At 44.5% G+C, this 14,431-nt stretch overlaps 2 protein-coding genes across 2 annotated transcripts; both read right to left on the bottom strand.

The window, feature by feature from the left end:
* Positions 1-4,355: 4,355 nt before the first annotated feature.
* On the bottom strand, positions 4,356-6,268 carry LOC145857938 (uncharacterized). Its single transcript, XM_082955442.1, has 5 exons — positions 6,151-6,268; positions 5,824-6,051; positions 5,288-5,553; positions 4,976-5,089; positions 4,356-4,835 (listed from the first exon to the last, which is right to left on the bottom strand). The coding sequence occupies exons 1-5, from the start codon at positions 6,194-6,196 to the stop codon at positions 4,692-4,694; spliced, it is 798 nt and encodes a 265-aa protein (XP_082811568.1). The 5' UTR covers positions 6,197-6,268; the 3' UTR covers positions 4,356-4,691.
* A 158-nt stretch (positions 6,269-6,426) lies between these two features.
* LOC106567849 (uncharacterized) lies at positions 6,427-13,442 on the bottom strand. Its single transcript, XM_082955436.1, has 16 exons — positions 13,291-13,442; positions 11,588-13,095; positions 11,194-11,307; positions 11,024-11,077; positions 10,671-10,817; positions 10,417-10,512; positions 10,151-10,288; positions 9,922-10,059; positions 9,595-9,774; positions 9,193-9,375; positions 8,782-8,886; positions 8,048-8,644; positions 7,726-7,902; positions 7,511-7,613; positions 6,975-7,355; positions 6,427-6,695 (listed from the first exon to the last, which is right to left on the bottom strand). Exons 2-16 carry the CDS (start codon positions 11,720-11,722, stop codon positions 6,427-6,429), a joined length of 2,817 nt encoding a protein of 938 aa, XP_082811562.1. The 5' UTR covers positions 11,723-13,095; positions 13,291-13,442.
* Positions 13,443-14,431: the final 989 nt, after the last annotated feature.

Genomic DNA, 14,431 nt, shown 5'->3' with positions numbered 1-14,431 from the left:
GACCCTAAGCCCTGACTCCTGAACAGCCATCCCGTAACCATTGTGAATGCCTTGATGCCCTCCTCTTTGTCATCTGTGCCCCACTTTACAGAGAACACCCCATCCAACGACTGTGATCTGAGGACCAATTTTAGCAGCGATGGAGTAACGTGCATGGCCCTAATCACTGCTCCATAACTGCTGGCGTTCAACCTCCCTCTCCTCATGGTGTGCCAGTTGGTGTTGGTGCGCTGCATGGCCCTAACCACTGCTTCATAACGTGCATGGCACTAACCACTGCTCCATAACTGCACCAACAGATAACGAAGAGGAGGGCATCAAGGCATTCAAAATGGTTACGGGTTGGCTGTTCAGGAGTCAGGGCTTAGGGTCATGGGGTCTGGGATCCTGGCTGCTTCACCGGATGGTCTGGTGGGCACCACAGCAGTGGTGGAGGTCAAGTGTCCCGATGGTGTAAGAGGCAGTCGAAGGATTTCTATATCAAGGAGGGAGGGTCTTACCGCCTTCGTAAAGACCATCCTTACTGGCACCAGGTCCATTGTGTGCCAGTTGGTGCGCAGTTGGTGTTGCCTGCCATACAGCTTCCTGCTGCTCCACCAACAGCACCATGCCAGCTAGGATCCCTGCATGCCCCAGGTGCCATTGTTTTTTTAACAATGTCCGGTACAGACAGGGATGACAGGGAGGCTAACGGTTGTTCTGGCTCAGGTTCAAGGAGCCATTCCATTCCACTGAACCTGCCCCGGAGACGGTTCCTTAGTCACTAAAGATCCTCCTCTGTGGGCTCTCGGGACAGAGGCTTGTAGTCTTCGGTCGTGTACAGGTCCTCAACTGACTGCACCTGGTTGGGCTCCAAGGAGGCATTTGCATATGGTACAGAGAATCCCCTTGTCACCTACTGGGTAGAGACCTGCCAAGAGGAAGGATGTTAAGTGCCACATGCCTTTCAATGCATTACTATGAACACCTTGAAATGCATTTGTTGTAAGAAATGTGCTATATAAACAAAGTTTGATTTGATTGATGACAGCTGTAGAATATTTAATAAACTGTAATTTACACATGAGGACAAGTGCAGTTTTTCCATAAACTCTTAATTGATAACTTCGGATTTTATCACTTGACATATCAATCATATAGTGGGAAGGATCCTATAAATCAAGACTGTGTGAATGCATGTACCACTCCAAATAAATATATATTGTGCCTTTGAAGATTTGTCTCTGGTCATAAAACTATAATACAGGCTGGTATCTGGGGTAACGACAACATTCTAGAACTGAGTTATCACTCATCCAAGTCTGGTATCCATGGTAATCTGGTTAATGATAATATACCTCTGAACAAAAATATAAACACAACATGTAAAGTGTTGGTCCCATGTTTCATGAACTGAAATAAAAGATCCCAGAAGTTTTCCATACTCACAAAAAGCTTATTTCTCCCAAATGTTGTGCACAAATTTGTTTACATCCCTGTTAGTGAACATTTCTCTTTCGCCAACCAAGATAATCCGTCCACCTGACAGGTGTGGCATATCAAGAATCTGATTAAACAGCATGGTCATTACACAGGTGCACCTTGTGCTGGGGACAATAAAAGGCCACTCTAAAATGTGCAGTTTTGTTACACAACACAATGCCACAGATGTCTCCAAAGTTTTGAGGGAGCGTGCAATTGGTATGCTGACTGCAAGACTGTCCACCAGAGCTGTTGCCAGAGAATTTAATGTAAATTTTTCTACCATAAGCCGTTTCGTTTTCGAGAATTTGGTAGTACGTCCAACCTGCCTCACAACCGCAGACCATGTGTATGGCGTCGTGTGGGCGAGCGGTTTGCTGATGTCAACGTTGTGAACAGAGTGCTCCATGGTGGAGGTGGGGTAATGGGCAGGCAAAAGTTACGGACAACGAACACAATTTCATTTTAATGCACAAAAAAACCGTAACGAGATCCTGAGGCCCATTGTGAGGCCCATTTTTTTTTATATAAGGTATTTGTGACCAACAGATGCATATCTGTATTCCCAGTCATGTGAAATCCATAGATTAGGGCCTAATTAATTTATTTCAATTGACTGATTTCCTCATATGAACTGTAACTCAGTAAAGTCAATGAAATTGTTGGGTTTTGCATTTATATTTTTGTTCAGTATAATTGATTAAGTGGCTCTTTCTTTGTAGAATGTTGACAGCTGTATAGAACACATTGTATTGCTAAGATGCTCAAACTTAACTTAATAGCTACACTCATAACACAGGATAAACTTTATCTCTCATGCTGGCCCTAACCAAACCGGTAAGTTGGCCCTCACTATAGCTGCACTTCTCCACATGGCCAGACTTATAGTGGTCTTCTCCCCTTTCAATGCTCTTATGTCCATCCTTGAAAATGCCATAAGATCTGAAATAGACACCAAAGTCGACATACTGTACAAACAATTATCGAGGCTAAATTGAATGTTTTTAAGTATTTCTTTGTTGTAGTGTGGACAGTAACATTAGTTCTATCTTAAAAATAATACTTTGAGGAATATGTTTTATACACTGCTCAAAAAAATAAAGGGAACACTTAAACAACACAATGTAACTCCAAGTCAATCACACTTCTGTGAAATCAAACTGTCCACTTAGGAAGCAACACTGATTGACAATAAATTCACATGCTGTTGTGCAAATGGAATAGACAACAGGTGGAAATTATAGGCAATGAGCAAGACACCCCCAATAATGGAGTGGTTCGGCAGGTGGTGACCACAGACCACTTCTCATTTCTTATGCTTCCTGGCTGATGTTTTGGTCACTTTTGAATGCTGGCGGTGCTTTCACTCTAGTGGTAGCATGAGACGGAGTCTACAACCCACACAAGTGGCTCAGGTAGTGCAGCTCATCCAGGATGGCACATCAATGCGAGCTGTGGCAAGAAGGTTTGCTGTGTCTGTCAGCGTAGTGTCCAGAGCATGGAGGCACTACCAGGAGACAGGCCAGTACATCAGGAGACGTGGGGGAGGCCATAGGAGGGCAACAATCCAGCAGAAGGACCGCTACCTCCACCTTTGTGCAAGGAGGAGCAGGAGGAGCACTGCCAGAGCCCTGCAAAATGACCTCCAGCAGGCCACAAATGTGCATGTGTCTGCTCAAACGGTCAGAAACAGACTCCATGAGGGTGGTATGAGGGCCCGACGTCCATAGGTGGGGGTTGTGCTTACAGCCCAACACCGTGCAGGACGTTTGGCATTTGCCAGAGAACACCAAGATTGGCAAATTCGGCACTGGCGCCCTGTGCTCTTCACAGATGAAGCAGGTTCACACTGAGCACATGTGACAGACGTGACAGAGTCTGGAGACGCCGTGGAGAACGTTCTGCTGCCTGCAACATCCTCCAGCATGACCGGTTTGGCGGTGGGTCAGTCATGGTGTGGGGGTGGCATTTCTTTGGGGGGCCGCACAGCCCTCCATGTGCTCGCCAGAGATTGCCTGACTGCCATTAGGTACCGAGATGAGATCCTCAGACCCCTTGTGAGACCATATGCTGGTGCGGTTGGCCCTGGGTTCCTCCTAATGCAAACAATGCTAGACCTCATGTGGCTAGAGTGTGTCAGCAGTTCCTGCAAGAGGAAGGCATTGATGCTATGGACTGGCCCGCCTGTTCCCCAGACCTGAATCCAATTGAGCACATCTGGGACATCATGTCTCGCTCCTTCCACCAACGCCACGTTGCACCACAGATTGTCCAGGAGTTGGCGGATGCTTTAGTCCAGGTCTGGGAGGAGATCCCTCAGGAGACCATCCGCCACCTCATCAGAAGCATGCCCAGGCATTGTAGGGAGGTCATACAGGCACGTGGAGGCCACATACACTACTGAGCCTCATTTTGACTTGTTTTAAGGACATTACATCAAAGTTGGATCAGCCTGTAGTGTGGTTTTCCACTTTAATTATGAGTGTGACTCCAAATCCAGACCTCCATGGGTTGATAAATTGGATTTCCATTGATTCTTTTTGTGTGATTTTGTTGTCAGCACATTCAACTATGTAAAGAAAAAAGTATTTAATAAGATTATTTCATTCATTCAGATCTAGGATGTGTTATTTTAGTGTTCCCTTTATTTTTTTGAGCAGTATATATTTGTTTTATTTTTATGTTCAGTTCATATAATATAATTTAAAACTATGCATTTAGGTGTCTGTAATAGAATATATTTGTTAAAAATGAATGTAGACATTAATGAATTAAATGCCTTTCTTCTATAGCTTTCAAAATCTTTTACAATGGCGTACCAAAATGGCTCCTCCTGTCAGTCATCTAGGGTTAATACATATAATTGTAACACACCCACATCGTACTGCACCCCCAACACTGAAATCATTTTTTTTAATGAGCAGCAGAAAACACATGTGGAATCGCTGAGTTCAATCGCTACATGCCGCGTTCATGTACTGGTCACTAGGAGTTTCCTAGTTCCGACTAGCACATGAACGTGGCATCAGTGCATAAGCTTATCATGTGCGTCAAATTTATATGGTACATTTCTACATTGATTAATCTGTCCAAAAATACAACACAGAATTGAGAGAAACAACAGCATTGCAATGGCAAACTTTTATTAAGACTGATGAGGGAAGCTCTCATTCTTTCTATTTGAATCCATGAAACAAAGATTGGCTTAGTGGAATGATGATCATTTGCTGCTATTCACTCACTCTCCATACTTTCCCCAGGTTCACTCTTCTCAGTCGTTTGACGGCCTCAGAAAGCATCTTCTTGTTTTGAGATTGCTCCCTCTTCATTATCTCAATTTTATTCTTCAGTTTCAGGTTTTCCAAGTAGAAATCCTGAGGGGAAAACCAACATGTAGAGAATAAAATGTAAGAATATGCATCACTGACAATGTTGCTCAGACAAAATGCATGTGAGGTGAGCTGCAGTGTTCACATTTAAACCCTGACTGGTGATACATGGGGAGGATCTCTACCTCTTGGCTCTGGTAGATATTCACAGAGTCACTCTGAGAACGCCTCTCTTGGAGCCTCAGAAGATGACAGGCACCGATGGTAGATGAGAGATGCTTGATGTACTTCTGGTCCACCTGAATCGGAGTGACATCAAACAGCAGCAGTGTGAGATAAAATTATGAAAGGAAAACTGAGCACTGCTTTAATCACGTGAGCAAAACATCTCAAATGTGGTTTGGGGAAAATATTAATAATCATAATATTGAAACCTGTGGCATTTCACTTCCCCCTTGGGGACCACTAACGATACATTCAAATTCCAAAGGACTCACTGCTGACTGTGATGTGGGATTGGAGTTGTTGTTGTGGCACTCCTGTAGTTGCCTACTCATTTTATTGGTCATTGTCTTCCCTTCTGATATCAGTCTCTGCAGGTTGATGCAATCATCCTCCTGGCCAGTGACATTAGGGCTCTTGTCATTTGCCCACAGTGGGGATAGGCTACTGTTCAGTAAGGATGGGACCGAGTCATCTATGCTGGAGGTAAGGCTGCTTTGTGAGAGGTTGTCATTGTCCTTCTTGGCATGATCTCTTCTCCCTGAATAATAAAAACAGTTGTGATAAAGTCACTGAATTTAGCTGAATTTGCCATTCAAGTCCACCAATGTGTTGATTTTCCTAAGCAGAAACCTATCTTTGACAACCAATTTGATTACTAGTGTTACATTTACTGTATGTAGTCTTGATGGTGATATGAGGGACATAAAGCCATTTCAATGAAGCTTCGATTGAAAATATGCTGCCATTTCTTTTTACGCCATCACAATACATAATGATCACTGAGACATTTCACAGTTCTTACTTGTACCTGAAGGACTGCTCCTGCTTGAATGCCTGGATGCTCCACACTCCACATAGTTGATGTTGATGTTTGTTGGAGGGCACTCGGGCCAACAAGAATGCTCAGGGTGTTTCTCCTCTGTGGCTTTAGTCTGTATTGTGTCCTTATCGGCAAGCTGTGCTCTGATTCGCTGGATCTCAGAGAGGAGTTGATTTAGCTTGGGGTTGTCCGGGAGACCGCCTCCAAACTCTGATGCTGGATGAAAGTGTAGCAACTCAACATAATCAACATCACATTTAGCAAGAATAACTGTAGATGGAGAGAAAAAGTGAGGGACCTTCTTGTATACATTACCAGTGGGGTTGACTGCAGCTGTCCTCATCTGCTTGGACCCCTGCATCTCCTCACAAAATGACTTGAGGAGCTCATTGCTGTTGGTGAGCTGTTTTTGATAGGCATCGAGTTCTCCCTTCAACCTTAGACAGTGAAATAAACTCACATCAAGTATTCTATTTGTCTGTCAACATCTAACTCAATCAGCCTGAGAGCCAGTTCTGTTTTAGCCATCTGTTCTGCAGTACCCTTGACAAGCCAAAGAACCTCTGCCCCAGGCTATAATTCAATGGAAAACTAACAGTCAAGGCTGGGATGAAGGAGTCTGGAGATTGGACTCCTACTATTTCCTATACTTATTATTACTTCCTCCAACCTGTCTATCTCTTCCTGTGTGGAGCTAAGTGAGCCCTCCAGGCTCCTGTTGTTGTCCTCAGAGCGTGCAAGCCCCTCTGTCAGCCTCTCTCTCTCCTCCCTCAGCATGTCACTCTCTCTCTGGAGCCGTGTGAGCTCACAGGCTGTCTCAACCAGAGACGCCTTCAGTCTCTCTGACTCAGCATGCACGCCTGGACATCAGAACAAAAGCATGTACAGTAACAGTCCTGATTATTCCCTCTGAACAGTCACGCAGATAAGTGTGAAGGTAAGTGTGTTCACCACTTGAATAACTAGGTAGTTATTGTCAAATCATTTGTTGGCTAATTAACTTTAGTGTAACTCCAGTTTTCGTGTAAATCTTTAATTTACATTAATGCATGATTTCCGTGAAAGTACAATATAAGTGTGCATCTCAAGTTATGATTTCTCCCTAAATAAATAAATAATGATCCCTATGTCTGACTGACCTGGGTGGTTCTGGCCCATCTCTGTCCCTGCCTGCTCGGCTCCAGTCTGAGTTGCTACCTGCTGGGCCTTATGGTTCTTCAGATGCTCCTGGAGCCTCCCGTTTGCCTGGATGCTCTCCTCCAGACTCTGTCTCAGCCTCAAGATCTCCTGCAGCTGCTCCTTCATTTCTACTTCCACTGTGAGTGAGTTGGAGGGGGAGAAACTGCGTCCACCACCCCCCTCTCTCTGAGCCATAATGGATCTGCACAGGTCCAGCTGGCTGCGCAGGGTCTTGTTGAGGTGCTTGCTAGCCCTCAGTCTGTCCAGCAGACTGCCATTCTCCCTCTCCAAAAGTTGGAGACACCTCTCACACTTGGTCGGGCCAGCCTCAGTTGAAGGAACTGGGAAGAGGGAAGTGGAGAGAGTGAAATGGAAAATAAAAGAGAGGGAGGAAGAAAGGAAAGGGGAATGAGAGAGTAAGAGTCTTTATGAGTCTTTTACAATTACACTTCAGCTACAGACCACCCCAGACCACAGACAGACCACTTACACTCACCTTCACTGTTCTCTGGGATGGTGTGGTTGTCAGGGTCCAGAGTCTCTCTCTGACAGGGATTAGTTCTCCCCCCCTCCCTTTGGACTGCAAAATGGTCCAGGCCCTAATCAAAAACACACAGTAAGATTGATAAGAGTAGGAAATTAGAAATGGGAACTGTAGATAATTGATTGAATTACAATATAATTGACTCCAGTTCTGATGGTCTACAGTACCTTGATGACTTGCTCCCTCTCAGTTAGGAGTCTAGGTTCAGAGACCTCTGAGCACTTCTCTTGCAGGCAGGCAGAGATCTGAATCTGTGCTGTGGATAGCTGATCCTGCCTCTTCCCATAGTCCTCAAGCTCCAGCGTATGCTTGGCCAGAATCTGGCTGTGATGTTCTCTCAACTCCTTCAAAGAGAAAATATAAATTAGTTTCTGACAGCGTTGTCTCAACGTCTGTGGTTAAAGTAAAGAGAGGAGACAGAACCTTTTGGCTAAAGGTAGTGTATTATGCACACCTATATATGGTTCTGGTGGAAACTATTCTCGTTACCTTGAACAGCTGTTCATTGATGGTGATGTAAGACATTAGCTTCTCTACTGTGAGTTTGTAGTTTGTCAGCTGTATCTCCTTGTCTGCTGTGCTCTGCATGAACAGCACGTCCTTCTCTTTCAACATCTGATCCAGTTGCTCCAGCTTCATACTACTGTCCTCAGTCTGGCTCTGTAGCTTCTGTTCTACCAGTTGATTTTCTAGCAACAGTTTGTCCTTATCATCAGTGATCTGAGCCAAAATGTCCATAGTCTCCTTGAGTCTCTGTTCCAGCTGCTCCAACTTCCTGTCTCTCTCCTCCGCTTGACCCTGCAGTTTCCTGTCTGTAAGTTGATTGTCCTGCAGATATTTGCCAGTGGTATGAGACAAAATGTCCTCCATTTCCTTGAGTTTCTCCTCCAGCTGCTCCAACTTCCTGTTGCTGTCTTCAGCTTCACCCTGCAGTTTCTCAATTTCAAGTTGATGGTCTGTCATCTGTGTCTCCTTTTCCTGGGTTGTCTGAAGCAAAATGGCTTCTGTCTCTTTTAGCCTCTGTTCCAGTTGCCCCAGCTCTTTGTTTCTACCCTCAGCCTGGCTATGCAACCGGCCAACCATGATCTGGGGAATGAGATGAGACAAACAGTCCAGAAATAGGTACAATACATTCCCAATTTTCATTCCACAACTAGAAATTACACTGTGAAATGGTAATTATATAAGAATAACCAAATAATTACTTAGAATTGTCACTCTACCTCTAGATCCTCTGAGTTCCTATTGACAACCTCCTGTAGCTGGGATATGATATAGTCTTTCTCCTGGAGCTCCTGGTCCAAGCCCTTCATCACTGACTCTAAAGACTACAGGAGAGAGACAGGAATAAGAATTCTGAAATGATATCTGATGTTCTACCACTTAACACCAGATGTATTGCAGTAGGTTGAGTACCTATATTATCAACTCAATGAGTCACATATATGTGTAGAACATGGGTCTCCACTACACTGCAGTCACTTGAGAGTTATGCACTAAAGGTTCATATAGACAAATAGTTACAAAATAACAGCTTACTAGGTTTGAGACCCCTAGTCTACGTGACTGTTGTATAAGGACATACATTCCTTGTAGATTTGTCCTAAAATGCAGAACTTTGAGGTTTCTGTTACCTTTAGCACATGAGCATTGGCAGACTGGACCTCTTCCACTGTGAGTTGGTGGTCAGTCAACTGGCTCTGCTTATCTGCATTGATTTGAGCCAACATGTCCTTTGTCTCTCTCAGTCCCTGCTCCAGTCGTTCTAGCTCCCTGTTGCTTCCCTCCATCTGGCTGTGGAACTGACCAGCCATGACCTGAAGAGATATTACCGGCAATATGACAGAAACTCTGAATGAGATTAATTTGAACAAGATTGTTCACTTTTTTGCTCATGTTCAACTTCGCTAGGGTGTTGTTGTTTCCTCAAAACCATTTTTAAATCTGCTAGCTGTTTATTTAGCAACGTCCAGAATCTTATGGGTAGCATTTTCGGGGAATATAGCATTCAAAAGCATAATTGTGTCCTCCTATACCTCCATGTCCTTGTTCTTCCTGTCCAGAGCGACCTGTAGGTGTGCAAAGGACCTGTCCTTGTCTTGTAGTGTTTGGCACAGGCTCTCTTCCAGCTCCTGCTTGGCTCCCTGCAGACTGTTAAACACATCCCTGGTCTGAGCCATCTCCACGTCTCGCTGTCGCATCAGAGCATCCACACTCTGCTCAGCACAATACATTGTATTATTAACATTAATAACATACGACATAAAAAAAATTCAGATGAATGACGTATGAATACAATTCAAAGTGATATATCACAGGGGAGATAGTTTCACCAGAGGGGTAGGCAAGTGAGGTAAACATACATTTATCAGATCTTGACAGCAAGACAGCTGATTGTTCATATCTTGCAGATCGGTTAGCTTCTGCATCAGTAGAGACAGGTTTGAAGAGCTGTCATTTCCTTTCCCTTCAATGGCAGTGAGGATCTCATCCTTGGCTTGCTAAGAAAATATAGGGATTCTCTTATCAATTAACAAACCGCAATCAATATGTGGTTAAGTACTGGAAATAGTATGCATTGAGGTAAAGTACATTTATAGCATCTTGGATGTGAGACAGGAGATCTTCTTGGACAGGCGGGTGTGTTTGGATGTCCAGCAGAGCCTTCTGAAGACGCTCGATCTCCCTGTTGTTCTGCTCTACTACAGACAGCAGCTCTTCCCTGGCTCTCTGCACCAGAAAACACATAGCTAGTTGAGTCTTTCAATCTTTTCTATTTCTAACAAAAAACAAAGGTATGGAAATGTACAATGAGCAAAAGCTCCAAAGAATATGATATGTGTGACTGTGAATCTCACCTCAGAATTCTCCTTCACCTCTTCAACCTGCTGCTGTAACACTGATTCCTGATGGTGACCAGTGGTCATGTCAGGGCATGTGCACACATGGCCCTCCTGAGAAAGAGAATGTCAAAATTGGTTCCCTTTCACACTCCTGTGTATATTATCCAGTGAACACGTTGACAGTCATTGGAAATTATATGATACCAATACGGTATGCTTTTTCATACAGTGCTTGCTTAGTTGATTCTGGCTTGTTGTAGACCTAATACCTGTAGCAATTGATCTTTTTCCTGCAGTGTGCAGTTGAATGTCTTTACGGCAGCTTCCAGCTCCTTCAGATTAATCTCCTTCTCTGTTAGGAGGAAGTCTTTCTCTGCCATCTCCTCATTGGACTGTTCCAAAGCATCCTGGAGCTCCTGATAGACAAAGGAACAGTACTTGAACAGATAGAATAGTGATCTGCTTATCTATGCAGATAAAGCTGATTAGCTTATCAGTTCCTGAATTTCATGTATTTAAAAAGATATGTGAAAAATTACATAAACATGTCACAGGAGAAGTGGATCATTTAACTCCAGAATTGGAGAACAGAGGACCTGGAGAGAAAAGGCCTGTGCGTTACCTTGGTCTTTGAGTCATATTTGATCTTCTCATTGGCCAGTTCATTCTCAAGAGTCTGGGGAAAAACCAACAAGAACATACTCAGGGATGGATAAATAAGAGCTACACAATAGATGGATGGATCTACAAACAATAGTTTTGGCCAGCGTATGAACAGCTGTGAGTTTTTACATGGATTGTATCCTCATGGCTAAACAGCAGATTGTTGAGGGTCAGCAGTTCTTTCTCCTTCTCCAGCAGACATGCCTGAAGCTGGCCTATCGTGTCTGTCACTCCATTGCTTGACTAAATGTGAAAAGGGACAGAGGTTAAAGATGGGTCAACTTTACATTATATAACCTAATTTACTCCATTACTCCAGCATTTCATTTACATTTTGTTAATTTTGCAGACGCTTTTATCCAGAAAGACTCCAGAAAGGTAGTCAGCACATTCAACTAAGGTAAGTAAGTCAACCACAAAACAGTTATGTTGATGCCAGGGTTTGAACCCGGAGCCTCATACATGCAAAGCATGCACTCCACACTGAGCTACATCCCCTTCTATGAATGGATGATATTCTTACCTGAACAGCTTTTTTCTTCTCACTATCTTTCTCATGTATTTTGCAGTTGAGTTTCAGGATGGCGGCTTCCTGCTCCTTGACTTTAAACTCACACTCAGCCAGCTGGAAATCCTTCTCTGCCATCACATCATGCATCTCCTGAACAGTGAGTTATCAGCACCATTATTATCATCATTATGACCTAATTATTATAGATTTGGGACATATCTAGTTATTCTCTCTTCCTGCAACAAACACAATGTACTACACTATATATACAAAAGTATGTGGACACCCCTTCAAATTAGTGCATTTGGCTATTTCAGCCACACCCATTGCTGAAAAGTGTATAAAATCGAGCACACAGACAAAATTAAAGATTCTCCATACACAAACATTGGCAGTAGAATGGCCTTACTGAAGAGCTCAGTGACTTTCAACGTGGAACCGTCATAGGATGCCACCTTTCCAGCAAGTCAGTTTGTCAAATTTCTGCCCTGCTAGAGCTGCCCCAGTCAACCATAAGTGCTGTTATTGTGAAGTGGAAACGCCTAGGAGCAACAACGGCTCAGCCGCGAAATGGTAGGCCACACAAGCTTGGCCTCCAGGCCACACAAGCTCACAGAACGGGACCGCCGAGTGATGTCCTCAGTTGCAACACTCACCACTGAGTTGAAAAAAGCCTTTGGAAGTAATGTCAGCACAGTAACTACTCATTGGGAGCTTCATGAAATGGGTTTCCATGGCCAAACAACCGCACACAAGCCTAAGATCATCATGTGCAATGCCAAGCGTTGACTGGAGTGATGTAAAGCTTGCCGCCATTGGACTCTGGAGCAGTGGAAACCATTTCTCTGGAGTCATTAATCACGCTTCACCATCTGGCAGTACGACGGACGAATCTGGCTTGGCAGATGCCAGGAGAATGCTACCTAAGTTTGGTTGAAGAGGAATAGTGGTCTGGGGCTGTTTTTCATGGTTCGGGCTAGACCCCTTAGTTCCAATGGAGGGAAATCTTAATGCTACATCATGCAATGACATTGTAAACGATTCTGTGCTTACAACTTTGTGGCAACAGTTTGGGAAAGACCCTTTCCTGTTTCAGCATGACAATGCCCCCGTGGACAAAGCCAGGTCCATACGGAAATGGTTTGTGGAGATTGATGTGGAAGAACTTGACTGGCTGGACAGAGCCCTGACCTCAACCCCATCGAACACCTTTGGGATTAATTGGAATGCCGTCTGCAAACCAGGCCTAATCGCCCAACATCCGTGCCCGACCTCACTAATGCTCTTGTGGTGAATGGAAGCAAGACCCCGCAGAAATGTTCCAACATCTAGTGGAAAGCCTTCCCAGAAGAGTGGACTTTTGGTCATGAAGTGTATGTATATGATGACTTCTGTTTTTGATTGGGCCAATATGGAATTTGATGCTTGATTTGATCATGAATATTGGGCTTTGTGTCTCATTCCACCTTCAGGTGTCTGTCATATTTCCTCTTCTCTCTGCCACGATCCTGTTCCAGAGCCTGAGAAATAAAGGTTTTAAAGGTTAGTGACTGACACACACACACAAACACATGCAGACACACACACACACACGCACGCACACACACACACACACACACACACACACACACACACACACACACACACACACACACACACACACACACACACACACACACACACACACACACACACACACACACACACACACTGACCTGCAGGTCCATCTCTCTCTGAGCAATGAGAGATGACAGCTGGCGGTCAGGGTCAGCTGATGGCTGGTCTCCGCTACCCTGGCCAGCACCACTGTATCTCAGCTGGTCTATTAGAGCCTCCTGGGACTTCACAGACGCCTGCAGCTGCTCTATCAGCCTGGGAGAAAGTGAGGGACATAGAGAGAGAGATAATGAAAGAAGAAGAGGGAGATAATTAGAGGGAGAGAGAGAGTACAATCCTGTAACAGGTAAGGACAAACTTAATTCATTGTGATTCCATGGAGGGAACAGAAAAACCTAAGGAGGTCTCCAGTCTCTCTTACCAGTCTCTCTCCTCCAGCAGATTGAGTAGGTCCTGGAACTTCTCTGGGTTCTGGTCTGGTTCCTGTTCCTTGGATAGGGGGTCAGTCTGTGTGTGTGCATCGGACTGGGAGTGTTCAGGTTGGGTGGGGGTGTCCGACTGGGAATGGTCAGTCTGTGTGGGTACGTCAGATTGGGAGTGACCCTCCCCCTGAAGCTCCTTCTCCAGCTCCAGGCAATGCGTCCTCTCCTGCGCCAGCATGGTTGTCAGCTTCCCCACCTCCACTCTGGATGAATCCAGATCCTGGAAATAAATGGGAATGATATTCAGCAAATCTTGGAAGACATTGGAGAACACTTGGTTATTGAATACATCTTCAGCCTAATGTTATGGAATACATCCTCAGCCTAAATGTGTTGTTCAGATACCTTCTCTAGCTGCTGGATCTTGGTGTTGCAGTACTCTCGGAGCTGATCCATCTGCTCTGGGTAATCTTGACTAGATCATACAAAACACAGGCAGATTAAATACAATACCAACAAATATGATTTCTAGTCAGTCAAAATGAAAGGTTCTCGGCTAAACTTACAGTGCAAGGGCAGAGACCCTCTGCAGCTCCTTCAATTCCTCTTTCAGTGTTTCAACCTCTACCTTCAGGTCAATGTTCTGTGTTGAGACAAAAACACATGTAGTTATGCAGTAGGCCTACCTGTACAGTATTCCTTCAAAGTAGTTACATGACTGTGATGTTCATGGCTTTGTTGAGATCTGTCTCTGATCGCTCACTGTTTTGTACATTTCCTCAGCAGAGTCATCACACCTCTGCTGCAGCCGCTCCTC

Source organism: Salmo salar, chromosome 01 (genome assembly GCF_965601325.2).
Source record: "Salmo salar chromosome 01, fSalSal1, whole genome shotgun sequence".
NCBI classification, from domain to species: domain Eukaryota; kingdom Metazoa; phylum Chordata; class Actinopteri; order Salmoniformes; family Salmonidae; genus Salmo; species Salmo salar.
The sequence above is the reverse complement of the archived record's forward strand: the minus strand, read 5'-3'. Positions and strand labels throughout refer to the sequence as shown.